At 35.8% G+C, this 14217-nt stretch overlaps 2 protein-coding genes across 3 annotated transcripts in view; both read left to right on the top strand.

The window, feature by feature from the left end:
• The window catches only part of LOC140793498 (callose synthase 9), a 38570-nt gene extending 29394 nt beyond the window's left edge, over window positions 1-9176 (top strand). For both annotated transcript variants that reach the window (XM_073145004.1, XM_073145003.1), the window contains exons 38-52: window positions 1224-1339; window positions 1423-1506; window positions 1595-1707; window positions 2308-2360; window positions 2423-2599; window positions 2899-2946; window positions 3137-3295; window positions 4260-4373; window positions 4461-4549; window positions 4633-4791; window positions 4898-5000; window positions 6242-6361; window positions 7806-7856; window positions 7950-8132; window positions 8638-9176. In XM_073145004.1, the coding sequence (XP_073001105.1) occupies window positions 1224-1339; window positions 1423-1506; window positions 1595-1707; window positions 2308-2360; window positions 2423-2599; window positions 2899-2946; window positions 3137-3295; window positions 4260-4373; window positions 4461-4549; window positions 4633-4791; window positions 4898-5000; window positions 6242-6361; window positions 7806-7856; window positions 7950-8132; window positions 8638-8877 (1809 nt within the window). In that variant the 3' untranslated portion in view covers window positions 8878-9176. The remainder of the gene's footprint in view (window positions 1-1223; window positions 1340-1422; window positions 1507-1594; window positions 1708-2307; window positions 2361-2422; window positions 2600-2898; window positions 2947-3136; window positions 3296-4259; window positions 4374-4460; window positions 4550-4632; window positions 4792-4897; window positions 5001-6241; window positions 6362-7805; window positions 7857-7949; window positions 8133-8637) is intronic.
• Window positions 9177-10260: 1084 nt separating this feature from the next.
• Window positions 10261-13928, top strand: LOC140794232 (uncharacterized). The gene is made up of 6 exons (XM_073146163.1): window positions 10261-10646; window positions 11146-11238; window positions 11396-11531; window positions 11828-12110; window positions 12261-12315; window positions 13376-13928. Exons 1-6 carry the CDS (start codon window positions 10518-10520, stop codon window positions 13448-13450), a joined length of 771 nt encoding a protein of 256 aa, XP_073002264.1. The 5' UTR covers window positions 10261-10517; the 3' UTR covers window positions 13451-13928.
• Window positions 13929-14217: the final 289 nt, after the last annotated feature.

The raw sequence follows: 14217 nt of genomic DNA, 5'->3' as shown, positions 1-14217 counted from the left end.
AACATACTGGTCTGAAGCACAGAAAGCTAATACGAGTTATTGGGACATCAGAGGCTTCAATTCCACAAAATAACTTTGGAATTTGAAGAGAATAGTAGTCAACCAGATTGTACAAAAATATTCTTCCTTGATAAGCAAATGAACTGACCTGCCACAGCGTCATTCATATTGTAAATGATCCCTTTCATAGTTGGCAAAAAAGAAGGTAGTTCTTTGTAATTACCTTAGACCATAAAAGCGAGCTTGCTTAGATTCATTATGGTTCAGAAATTTTCACCTAATGTGCTTCCTAGATCTTGATTTTTTTTCCCTTTTTTCTTTTGGAAAATGCCACTTCAGTACGTCCTGATTTGTCATGATATTCCTTTGACTAGGAGAACATATATTTTTAGTTAATTTCTGGATTATCATTATTAAATTTGAATATGAACCTCAAATCTTGGCTACAATGCTCTCCCAAAGCTATTTAATGTTGGCTGGTTTTGACTGTATCGACCAATACCCGAGTCGTTTCAGGTTGGGATCGGCCGTATCTACCAATACCGACCCGAAACGAGCTAGGAGGGTTGAATATCCTCGCTCGTCCCTCTCTCTCTCTCCTCCTGCTGTTGCAAGGAAGAGGAAGAGAGGGGGAGAGAGGAAAAGAGGAAGAGAGAGGGGGATCGATAGTAAGAGGGAGATGGAAGAAGAGAGAGAGAAGTAAAGGGAGAGAAAAAATGGTGAAAAATTAAAAAATATAAAAATATTCTTTTTGGTGGTAAAAAATTTGAGAGAAAGGGAGGAAGAGAGAGAGAGAGAGAAGGGGGGGGGGGGGGGGGGGGATAAAAGGAAATCAAGGAATAGAGAAGAAAAATTAAAAAAATTGAGAGAGATAGAGTATTATTTATAGGTTTTTACGCTTCATATGTGATTAATCTTTATTTTCTTATTTTCTTGTCTCTTTTTCTAAAATTTTAAATAATATTTATAATTTTACGTAATTAAAACATAAATCGATCTGATATGCCGATACCGAGTTTCAGAACCTTGACTCCTAGGTTTTTTAACTTTGGTGGTGACTTGCTAAACATGAAGTATATTTCATTTGTTGCATGAATATATTTATATTAAAAGACAAGCATTTCATTGGTAAGTAGACTGGTTAACACGGCAAACTCATTCTCTAGTCTTTCACAATTTATTTATTGTTTTCATTGAGTTCTTTGTATTATTATTGTTTGAAGGATAACTATTTTGAAGAAGCATTGAAAATGAGGAATCTTCTTGAGGAGTTTCATTCTGACCGTGATTTGCGTAAACCCACAATTCTGGGTGTCAGAGAACATGTCTTCACAGGAAGGTATTATTTTATGACCTCTTGTATGCTTACTAAAGGCCATCTGAGATCTGTGTTTAACTTTTTTTCCTTCATATGTTGAATAGTGTCTCGTCTTTAGCCTCATTCATGTCAAACCAGGAAACAAGCTTTGTGACTCTAGGCCAGCGTGTCCTTGCTAACCCCCTCAAGTAAGTGGATTTTCCATCTTCTGACATTCTTAGTCTATTCTTGTAATGCTAAAATTCTCAAACTTGTATATTGCTTCTTTATGCCTAGGGTGCGAATGCATTATGGACATCCAGATGTTTTTGATAGAATTTTTCATATAACAAGGGGTGGTATCAGTAAGGCATCTCGCATAATAAACATTAGCGAAGATATCTATGCAGGTAGGTCCTGCCACCTATCGGTATCTTCTTTATGCTACAGTAAAGATTTAATATGATGTTTGCCTTCTGAATGCTGGTATCTATTCTCTCTCCATATGATTGATAGTATGGTAATGAGATCCATTGTTTTGCATACCATTTTATGCTGGGAATTGTAGAGTCTTATCTCAGTGTGTCTTGGTAGGGATGTCACATGGGTCAATGCGTGCGTTGTATATCATAAGCATCTTGTATTTTGATATAACAGTGCACACGTCCCAAGTAAATTAATCCAACTGGCCTACAGTGTTATCTTGACTGCAAGACTGCTAAATAGGTAGTTCATTGGCAAACCTAGAAGATTCTTCTTTGTATGACTTCATACATCGTTTGATGGCATAATTAGGTTCATATGATTTGGTTAATGTAATAATATTAGAAAACTGAGTGTTGGTTCTTGGGACCACGAAGGGAGTTGCTGATGGTGTTTCTATCATGATAATTTGTTGTGTTACCATTCAAATCCACGTTAATTTTTAAAATAGTAGTGGGAAAAATAAAGTTGTCCTTTACTAATTTAATCAGGTTCTCATGCTGTTGCTAATGCATATTGAACTGCAGGATTTAATTCAACATTGCGCCAAGGCAATATTACTCATCATGAGTACATTCAGGTATTATCTATTTGATTCGACTTCCTTATTACTGAGGTCTCTAATTACTTTTCCATTCATAGGTTGGAAAGGGAAGAGATGTTGGGCTGAATCAGATTGCTCTATTTGAAGGGAAAGTAGCAGGGGGAAATGGAGAACAAGTTCTTAGTAGAGATGTTTACAGACTTGGACAGCTCTTTGATTTTTTCCGTATGATGTCTTTCTATGTTACAACCGTTGGTTTCTATGTTTGCACCATGGTATGTGTCTCTAAAGTTAATGGTTGGTTTTGATATTTGTAGTAATTTTGCTATTTTACTGTTGACTGCCACCTATGGCACCATTGTACATTTGAAATAGAGATCTGATTATTCAGGCTGCGTATGATATATCTGTGCACCTTGTCACATTCAGCAAGAAATTTGATATATTTCATCTAGCAGAGCTATGAATCACACTATTGAAGGAATAAACTCTGATAAATATGTTTTGTTTATGTAAAGCTGGCCTCCTTGTTCTCTCAGAACTATTGGACCTCTGACCATTTTCCTCTGTGCAGCTAACTGTGTGGACCGTGTACATATTTCTCTATGGAAAAACCTACCTGGTAAGTTGGTTTGAATTTTTTTTATTGCTACTCATTATAGAATTTTCCCACGTAAATGATGATGCCCTATATCATTCATGAAAGATGAGCTTTGATATTGTGATAGTGGAATTATTCATATCTGTGCTTATACAAATTTCACAGATGGAGTTTCAAAGGATGATACTTGTTCTGTTGCTTGTTGTTTCAGGCATTATCTGGTCTTGGCGAGTCGATTCAAGATAGAGCTGATATACTACAGAACACTGCACTGAATGCTGCTCTGAACGCCCAATTTCTTTTCCAAATTGGTGTATTTACTGCTGTTCCCATGATATTGGGTTTCATTTTAGAATATGGTTTTCTAATGGTATTCACTCTTGCCTACTGGTCTCATTCGTGTGGTGTTATATTAGACTCAATTTTGGTGGTTGCTTAATGAACTAAATCTGCATGATCTGTTGACTTTTTGACTGATGTATTAAAACTGTTAGGGATACTTATTCCATGAAGTTGTTAACAACTGCAGTGCAATAAATGCTTGATAAGTTGATATTAGCAATAATATGGTATCACAAGGCACTTCCCCATTAAATTCTTGCCATATCAAACTCAATTGCAGGGCAGCTCTTTATACTGAGTTTCTATGTCTAATAGGTTGAGACAACTAAGTTTTTATGCCATTTTGAACAAAAGATATTCTAGAAAAATCATAAAGGTCATAATGGGAAAAAGAAGCAGGCAACTGTCCCCACTTAATAACTGTTCAGTTAAAAAAGTGAGAACCTTGAGAAATGCTAGTTAGTAGTTGTAGTTTCTTCTTACTAGTGCTTGATAATTAATATCATGCTTTTTCCATGTTTTCGGGATCTCTTTCGTTTCAAATGGTGGCTAATTTCTCCTTGTTCTCTGCATTATCACCGTTTACTTAGCAAATAATAGGGTGTTATACAGAAAGTGTTGCATTTTTTTTTCGATGCTTATTGTTACCACATCAGAAGGACAATGATTTCCTGTTGTGCAATTGGTGAGTGATATATATGATTATGCAAACCTTTGTTAGAGTTATTTGAAGTTTGAGTGCATATGCATGTATTTCTTGATTCTTCTGTATTCTGAGTCTAGAATAATCATCAAGATTCAAGGCTGCCTGGCTTGCTAAGTGTCCTTAGTCTGTGATTTGTTGTAAGCTTTCTTATACAGTTTGATGGTAACGGTCTGTTTGTGTTACCTTGTTTATTCAGGTGATCTATAGTAACTTTTTAATACAGTTAGATGGTGATCACAGGATAACCATCTGTGTGTGTTACCTACTACACTTCGTGTTTGTGCAGGCTGTTGTCAGCTTTACCACGATGCAGCTACAACTCTGCTCTGTATTTTTCACTTTCTCTCTTGGGACAAGGACTCATTACTTTGGTCGTACAATACTCCATGGTGGTGCAAAGGCAAGATGTTTTTCCATCCTTTATGCTATTATTTTCTTATTATTTTTGCATGAACTTGCCAAAAGTTTCCTTTGATACTGTATACAGTATAGAGCAACTGGTAGGGGTTTCGTTGTCCGGCATATCAAATTTTCAGAGAATTACAGGATTTACTCACGGAGCCATTTTGTGAAGGGGTTTGTTGATTTCTCACTTTATTTTCTGAATTGTTACTGCTGTTATGGTGTTCTCCATATTGATGTCAGTTTCTAATGTGCAGATTGGAGGTTGTAATTTTGTTGGTGGTATTCCTCGCATATGGTTACAATGATGGTGGAGCTATCTCATACATTTTACTTTCCATTAGCAGCTGGTTTATGGCACTTTCTTGGCTTTTTGCTCCTTATATTTTTAATCCATCTGGTTTTGAGTGGCAAAAGTGAGCATCCTGTTGTTTTTTTTCTGTAAAATGGTTGTTTAGTACTGCTCACCATCCCAGTATGTCACCAAAATGTTCAATAAGACATATAGCTTTTTCTTTGCAGGGTAGTAGAGGATTTTAGAGACTGGACAAATTGGCTATTTTACAGAGGTGGAATTGGAGTAAAGGGAGAAGAAAGCTGGGAGGCATGGTGGGATGAGGAATTGGTATATATATCATTATGATAAAACAAATCTACTTATTCATCCTTGATTCATTATCAGGCAGAATTATGTGATTAAGTATCTGTTTCTCTCACCGATAACTAATTAAAAGCTGAAACTGTAAGAAGTTATTTGCTATATAATCTGGTGATAATTCGATACCATAATTTAGGCTATACAAAATGAGTACCAAAACAGCTGGTTTGATGTACTTTAGCTCATAATGCTTCATGATCTCTATAGAATGGAATAGCAATTTGCCAATTTCTGTTCTAGAATTTTGATAAGTGCTAAGATTTTACTAGTTTTGCATCAATTCATTGAAGAAATAAACATTTGTCTTTACTTTTGGTAGTTAATTAAATATATAAGCATGTAGAAGAACTTCATTGCAGGGCTTTATGACCCATTTTGTTAAGTGGCACTAGGTCGATGATATAGGAAGGGAGCAAGGCAAATTTGACAAGAGGGATTGAAGGGACTGAGGTCGAACCGAGGGGGATCCTCTGTGATGATGTAGAAGGGGGAAGAGGGAACAAAGAAATGGGATGGGACAGTGGCAGAGATGAAGATGCTTAAAGTGGAAGATAGATTTAGGTTAACACTTTCAATATCTGCTTGGACAAGTCTGGAAAATGAGCTTTATCCATTTGAATCGGATTTGATTAACTTAATTCTCTAAGAAAACCATATATGACCCGGTCCATCTCTGATAACTTGATTTTTCTCCTTGAACCATCTCCAATAACCTTAGCGTTATGTTTGCCTATCAGATATTGGATTGTTTCTTTAAGCCACAATCTGTAAATGGATCATGACCTAAGACACAACCTAATATATCATTATCTCTCTGTGACAAGTATTTACATATTGACATTTACTGTTGTTTCTTGTAAATGTTAATGTTAATGTAATCTGTAACTCTGTATCTAGACATTTACATTTACTGTTGTGTCTAGACATTTAAATATAAACAACAATATCTATATGTTTACGTATCAAGCATTTACATGTAGACATCTATTTTTTTTTGGAGGAAAATGTAGACATCTATTGTTGCTTCTTTAAATGTCAATGCAATCTGTAACTTGGTGAGGTTGATGTGGCATTGATTTTTACTGAGTTATCAAAAAGCTTCATAAAAAAAATGAGACTATATCAAAGTATTTTCCCATGTATAGTTTATTTCATTTCTTGCAGGCTCAAAATCCTGTCATTTACTATGTTAAATATTACTTGTGCAGGCCCACATTCATTCCCTGCGTGGCAGGATATTAGAGACCATTCTAAGCTTAAGGTTCTTTATCTTCCAATATGGCATTGTGTACAAGTTGCACGCTAGTGGAACTACTACCTCATTGACGGTACAAGACCTTTTTATACTGAGTTATTGCACTTTTTTATTTTTGAAAACTAGATAGTGGATAGTTTATCTTCTATATGCTGTAAGCAGGGGAAGTATGTTATTGAAAATTCTTAGTTGCCCGTTCATCTTATAATGTTATACGGCCGCTAACTTGTCTGTTGTTTATTTGTTTGAACTTACAATATAGGATATTAATTTCTCGAGGTAATTGCTGTGAGCAATGGTTTAGAAACACTGCAGGGTAAGAGATAACATATAATCAGTATCATTTTACTTATGTTAAGAACCTAATGCTTTATTGCATTACTCAAACCTTTTTTTTTTAAATCAAATAAGGGTGAAAGCACCATCCCATGTATTTCTCACATGCCAGCCACTGGAACCATGGGGTTGAAATGGCAAAGCTTGTCGTACCTTTGGCGTCAGGTGTCATGCTGGCGCATGGTTGGCATGCCCCTTTGCCATGACACAAAAGTCCTTGCACCAGCGACCCTCTATTTAGCTTGTATTGTTTCAGCAAATTGACTAGTTTCATGATAAATGTAATGCCGACCTTTTCCTTAGACAAATCAAAGTTGCTTTAGTATTATTAGCTTATATGCATAAGATCTATCTGATGATGAGTCCAAATTGCTGTGATTTTAGTTTTTCATTTATGGCAAATAGATTACTCTTTTTGGTACTTTTTTGATGCGCCATGCATTCCTCTGAAATCAATGTCTTCACATTGATGTCTAGTGTCATTTTAATAGAGGAAATTAAAATTCACATCATATAATTTAAGGATATTGTGGTTCAAATCCTATGTTTTCACTATTTGCAATACAGTTTCTAGCTGTTCAGGAAACACCCTATAGTTGTTCTGTCAAACATTAACAGTATGTTTGGTTAATTAAGCTTTGCATGAGTGAGTTAAGTTACCAAAATACCCGTAAAAGAGAAAGTAAAGAGTACTAGATCAGTTGGGTCAAAATAATCATTACTGAGGCAAGGGAGGTTCTCAAAAAACAATAGTAGCAGTAGAAGATTTTGCAGAAAAGTTATGATGTCAGCAGTGACGAGCTCTTGGTCTAGATGTTGGATGCACAGGAAGATTGTTTGGCAAATGAGAAAGGTGCTCTCTTAGAGAAGGAAATTTAGTGTTTCCCATAATGAAGCTTCATGAAAATTAGAGAAGGAAAATGCCCTATAGTTGGTTCATTCAATTCATCCTCTTACGGTTATGTAGCTCTCATGTCGATCTTGTTTGTACCATTTCCTGAACTTCTTTATAGTTACTTTACCCGCATTTATATTGTTTCTGTTGTACAACTGTAATTCACAGATCTGATATATCAAAAGGATTGGGAATGCTACTATATATAGCTATAATTTTTAGAAGTTTTATTGTTTATTTGAATGCTTTATGCTTTGGTATTTGATTACTGATGCTTGTTCTCTAGGTATATGGGCTATCATGGATTGTGCTAGCAGTGTTGTTTTTACTTTTTCAGGTACTTAGACTCATCCCTAGCAAATATTAGATTAATTATCAGGTCCCAACAAAACTCATCAATTCATTATAATGTTTGTGTTTTGATTATTAGGTGTTCACCTTTAGCCAGAAAGCCTCTGTAAACTTTCAGTTGCTGCTGCGCCTTGTCCAAAGCATCTCATTCTTGCTTGTACTGGCTGGTCTAGCCGTGGCTGTTGTTGTTACAGCTCTCTCTGTTCCAGATATCTTTGCATGTATCTTAGCATTTGTACCAACTGGATGGGGAATTCTTTCAGTGAGTATAATGGCATATTGTCATTTTTTAATTATTTTAGGCTTTATCTTTTTCTTTGCCATCAATTAGTATGGATAGGCTAAATCCAGTAGGGACTATAAATTCTCAATATAGTGAGGAAAATATGGGAATAAGTCTGCAGGTAAATCACCAAATAATCAGTGAAAGTTGGTGAAAATTGGAATAAAAACCTTTAATCTTCATGCATCTCAAAATACTGAAGACATCGTACAATCATTAATAGATCATTTTATGAGCCATTGTATTGCTATTCACTATTAAATGGCATGGTAAAGATCAATTTATGAGCCTGCCATGAATCGTTGAATATTGATTGCTTTTCTTTGGCATTCTCATCTTTTTATTTATATGCAACATCAACTAGGCCCTAAATTTCGTGTAAGCTTGTCATCTCTGATTATATTTCTTCTTTAAGGTACTTTAAGTATTTAATTTCCTATTGACATACATTTAATTTACTGAAATATTGGTACATGCAATTCAGATTGCAGTAGCATGGAAACCTTTAATGAAGAAATTTGGTTTGTGGAAATCCGTGCGTTCACTAGCTCGCTTGTATGATGCTGCTATGGGAATAATTATATTCATCCCTGTGGCTATCTGCTCATGGTTTCCCTTTGTATCAACCTTCCAAACGCGGCTTCTATTCAACCAAGCATTTAGCAGGGGTCTGGAGATATCTATTATCCTTGCTGGGAACAATCCAAACCCTGGCCTACTATGAGAATATCAATTCATCTGTTGTACATAAATTGGAGTCAGCATTGCAGTGTAATATGGCGTGGTACCCGTGGTTTACCTAACTAGTAACTGGATATCGTAAAGCACCAAATATGATCATTTATTAAGGGAATCCTTTTTTGGGAGGTAGCAGTTTTCTGTAGTACGAGTATGGCCCTGGATTCTATTATGATTGCCTTAATGTATTTTTCATTAAAATCCTGTGTTATGTAGTTACAATTTTACTGAAGTAATCCTGTATATCTAATCTTTTATTGCTGTGAGCTTATATCTTCAAGCTTATTTTTATGTGTTTCTTTCATAGTTGTTTACCTCATCAGATCAGTTACATAAGCTTAAACTGTGTTAAACCATATTTTCCTTACTGATAGAATCTGCGGTAGAATGGAAACTTATTCCGTCTTTTACCATGGTCTGTTGAACTCTAAGTTAACGCCCTAGTTGGTTATCTCGTGTTGAAATGTCCATTGCACTATAGTAATGAATGGATGGTAGTCCTAACCACAAACAATTCTGTTCTGATCTCTTTTGGTATCAATTTTAGGAGAGGCAGTAAATTACTCGGAAGCGCTCCTGAGTGCCTATAGTAGTCATGTTTGGACGGTAGTCTTAAGCCCAGAAGAAGAAAATGATCAGTTTCTTAATTATAGTTTGTAACTATTTCCCTTAATTATTATGAGTACTTCGAATCTATTTTATTGAGTACTCTCGCAAGCTGTGATTGCTTTACACACTTCATGCTTTTTTACTTTTCGAACTTCCAACCAAAGGCCATTGGCAACACCCAGTTCGCCGAATATCCATTATGGCTTGCATTGTGATTTTGTGGTTAATCTTTTTCAGCATAAGCCTTTCTTTCCCACAAATAAAACGTAAGACGAAAATAAAGCACCAGGGTTCAGGTCAACCAGAAGAACCAAAATAAAGCGTAAGACGACCAACATACTATCTACAAGGAGGAAATCTTTTTCAAATTTGATTCTTGAAGCCTGGAAACCATTTTTTTTCTCCCCACAATTGGAGACATTGAAAATCATTAATATCTGTCTCTTTTTTTAAGAGTAATGTATTCTTTTTCACGATATATATATATATATATATATAATTTTTCTGATTTGTTTAACTTTACTTCTAAATATTAGAATTGATATTTGATAAATTTTCTATGAAAATCGTATGTGCACATAGTTAAGAATTTCTTTTTCAGTGGGTTGATCTAGTTGTTTACAAGGATTAGTTTTTTTTTTGTCTAAACTATAATTAGACTCATGATCTGATATTAAAAAAGGAAAAAGAAATAAACTCAGGTGGCAAGACGGGTTTTGATCCATGTTTGAAAACTAATTTACAAATTATTGTTGCATGTATTGCCCATACAATTCCTAACACTTGAACCGGTCATCTTTGTCTCCTTGGAACACACTCGTGTTCTTCCAGGTTAAACCTAGACCAAGACAAAGGAATCCCGGTCTTCACTCTTTAGCTCTCGGATTTCGCCGCCTCTCCCTACTCGCCCAAAACAAGGGCGAGTGCGAAGGGGAACAATAGAAGCTAACTTAATCGTTAGAATGGACTCCACCTGCGTCGGGGAAAAATGACGTCGAGCTCCGCGCTCTCGAAATCATGAATCATGCGATAAAGGCCGCGCTTTTAGGCGGTCGGCCCTCTTCTTCCCCTTCGCTGTTGATGCCGGTGTCCCTCTTCCATTCTACCCAGGTGTTAGAACGCAAGAGGAAAAAGGAATGGCATTCCGTAAGTATAATTTTCTTTACCTTCTCCTCGCTTAATTTCTTGCTATTTCTATATTTTTATTAGTCGTGCTTTGCAAATGTTTGTTGAATTATGTGAAAGAATCAGCTTGTTAGAAGGAGGCTGTTGTGGAATAGACCTTGTAAAATTTTCAGTTTACCTTTGGGGAAATCTTGCATAAGTTTGTAATGTCGAGAAATCACGGAGGAGTTTGGCGGAATATCTCAGCTTTTGAAAGTTAATAACTTTACATCATCATGGTATAAAGGTATAAGATTATGCCTACATATTGGGGGTTCCAGATCATCAACTTCTGAGACGCAGTATGAGGGTAGAAAGAATTTGATTTCTTTATAATGTCTTGCGAATAGCATTATTTTCAATGTTCATACAATTCTTCTTACATTCAGTCTATCCCCAATATTTAATTCTTGCTGTGTGTAAACTTTTTCTGTCAAAAGAATAAATAATTATCGTCTGATTATTAAAAAAATGTTATCAGAGATTCAATTACTATGCAAAACGAAGGAGAAATAGAGAATCAAAAAGGATAATGTTACGGGACATTTCTGACTATGCAGAGTACCTTTTCCAGGTTGGTCTCTAAATTGCTGTGTCAGATTATTAGGGACATTGTAAGTTTTAGTTGATGCATTTGAACGTAAAGTAGGTCTCAAAGTTTTAATTGTTTCAGCTGTTACAGAATACCTTCCTCACTCTATATTTATCTTTTTTATCTTCTGAGATTTCAGAGTTGGCGAGATGAAGAAGAACGGAGTACATCAAATGGAGGACCCTCATGGTTTAGAGGTCATCATTGGGTCAGAGGAACGAAGAGAAATGGATTTCATTCACAGGGCCCTAAATGGTCGAACTTTAACAACAAAAGTAAGGACATCATTTTCTCTATCATCTTTTTGTTGATAATGACAAAGCTCCCTTAATGACTTATTCCTGTTTGTTCATTATATGCACATTCTTAGCTTTTGCACTTGCTGTTTTTTCTCCTTTTCTCCAAAAGTATAGGAAATTTCTATTTTGTTTTACTTTTCTTCAGATATATCAGAAATGCAAATTTTTAATAGGAGGATTAGTTGGTCAGTCTTTTGATTTGTCATGCTGTTTCTGTTTCTCTTGACATTGAAGTTGGAATATTATTTGCAACTATGTTAATTCTTCTGTAGGACAAGGAGGTCTCGAGTCTTCCTCAAGTGATGACGAGGAAGTTGAAACTATTTTCCAGTCTACATTTGGCAGAGAACGATACTCTTATTGGTCTTTCAGTAGTTCTGGAAATGTTAACTGGAGGGACTCTTCTAGACATGCTTATCAAGAAAGATCCAGGAGTTGGCATTATGAAACAGATGATGAAACTGATAGTTCCCCTAGCCCTGAGTTAGCTTCAGAAAGGCTAGCTCTTGGGTTGAGTCTTTCAGGTCCACTAAAACTTGAGGATGTTAAAAGCGCGTAAGCTTTCAGATCTTTTCTTTTTGTTTTGCAAATTTGTGACACTTCCTCTGTTTGATTATATTAATACTGCAAAATTCCACTATAATTTAATGTGCATTTGCAATATGATCCCTGAGATTTTATCATTGCCTTACCTGTTCTGACTAGATATCGAGCATGTGCACTCAGGTGGCATCCGGATCGTCACCACGGTTCATCAAAGGTAAGCATACTTAGATTTACCTCAAATTTCCATCTTTTTCCTGTTCCACAAGGTTCATCAAAACTAAGCCTGGTTTGGTTGCTTTTATCTTGTCAAGCTCTTCTGAAACAGTGGTGTTTCTACTGTTGATGATAAGGTTTCCCATTATGGAGCACCAATTTTTTAAATTGTTCCATATCATCTGGCACAGCCTATCCTGTTTTGCCTCAAATGTAGCCTTTTGGAATCCTTTCGTTTTATTGTTACCCTAGTTTTGTGGAACCTAGATAAATTTGATATACCATTTCCTTGCTTCTTGAGGTCATCATGTAATATGCATTTATGAGCTGAATGAATATGGAGCTATACCACATTTGCTGAAGAATGAGGAGAAAATGAGTTAAATGAAATTCTAAAGTAGAGATAGCAGGTGATACATGTTACAAAAAATATTGCTGGGAATCTCATTTGAGACAGATCCCAAGTCACCCTGAGAAGGCAATAAAACCATGCATCCCGTCTAAGATTGGCCTATTTATTGTCCCTTTTTTGGTTGACTTTGTTATTTCCTCAAGTGTATGCTTTTTGAGCTTGGTAGTACAGGGCTCAAACAAATACTATGTATTGTCCCTGTTTTTGGTTGACTTTGTTCTTTCCTCAAGTGTATGCTTTTTGAGCTTGGCGGTATAGGGCTCAAACAAGTACCATTAGTCATTCGACAATAATGACCACAATATGTTGTGTAGTCAGGATATAATTCTTAGCTGTCAGCCAACCAGGAATTGGAGAGGGGTTTCATTGAAACCAATTCCTTCTCTAGGCTCTTCATCTGTAGAATTTGAAACTGAAGCACATCCTGCCCAGCAGCATCTGCTATCACTTCACTGGATTATGTCTTTTGAGGTGGCCAAAGTTTGAAAAGTATTTTTACCTTCCAGATTTTATTATATTAAACTTGTCGCTAAGAGTCGATTATTTTGTAAACAACTTCTAGTGCTAGGTTAGCAGAAACTATAATGATATATTCTCAGTTTATTATTTCTATATTTAACAGAGCAAACTGTTCTTGACACATTTTCAGGTAGCAGCAGAGGAGAAATTTAAGCATTGTAGTGCAGCATATAAGACGTTATGCGATAAATTGTTTATGGGCTAAGGTGCAAGTTTTGATAAATCAAGTTGGTCCATTCAGGTGTTTTGATTTATAATTTATGGCTATAGGAGCATATGCTGCTGCCTGCTGTGTAGACAATGTATCATGCAGAAGAGCTACACTAATTAATCAAACACCGAAGGTCAAGCATCTTTTCATAGTGACATGGAGTTGCTTGTAAGAAGCCCAATTGTACTATGAAAAGTGAAGCTTTAGATCGGTGAGCTGTTCAGTAAGTTTAAAGAACGTGTCCTCATTCGAGAGGACAGTGTGATTTTTTATTCTTTGAGCCTTTTATTTGCAGCGGAAGCAGACATGAACGATATTTATCTTCTGACATCATCATTGTAATTGCCTTAATATCAAGATGTCTGTGAGAACAGTGCAAATTTTTTGGGGGGCATAAATAATGGGATTAACTGTGTGAACGGTGCAATTGCTAATGTGGAATTGACATAAGCTCGCCAGAGATTTCACTAGCTATTCTATAAAACTGCATGAGAATTTCTGCACTGGATCTGCTAGTATTTCAGTACCGATTTGGTTTCAGTCAGAATGTCTTTATGTCCATCAATATTTTATTATTCTATTCCTTGATCTTAGAAAGGCACAGATGAAATGTATCCTTGATCATCATCTCAGATTATTCTATCTCGTCTATGAATAAGTGCTGTGTTAACTTTTAATTACTGTATCAGTTTGGTTGTTGGAAAATCTGACATTGCTCAAAGGAACAGTTTCAAATTGCAATCACATAACTAGAATACTGC

Source organism: Typha latifolia, chromosome 8, assembly GCF_019914945.1.
Source record: "Typha latifolia isolate L0001 chromosome 8, TyphaL0001v2, whole genome shotgun sequence".
In the NCBI taxonomy this organism is placed as follows: Eukaryota; Viridiplantae; Streptophyta; class Magnoliopsida; order Poales; family Typhaceae; genus Typha; species Typha latifolia.
Note: the sequence above shows the minus strand (reverse complement) of the source record. Positions and strands in the feature narration are given on the sequence as shown.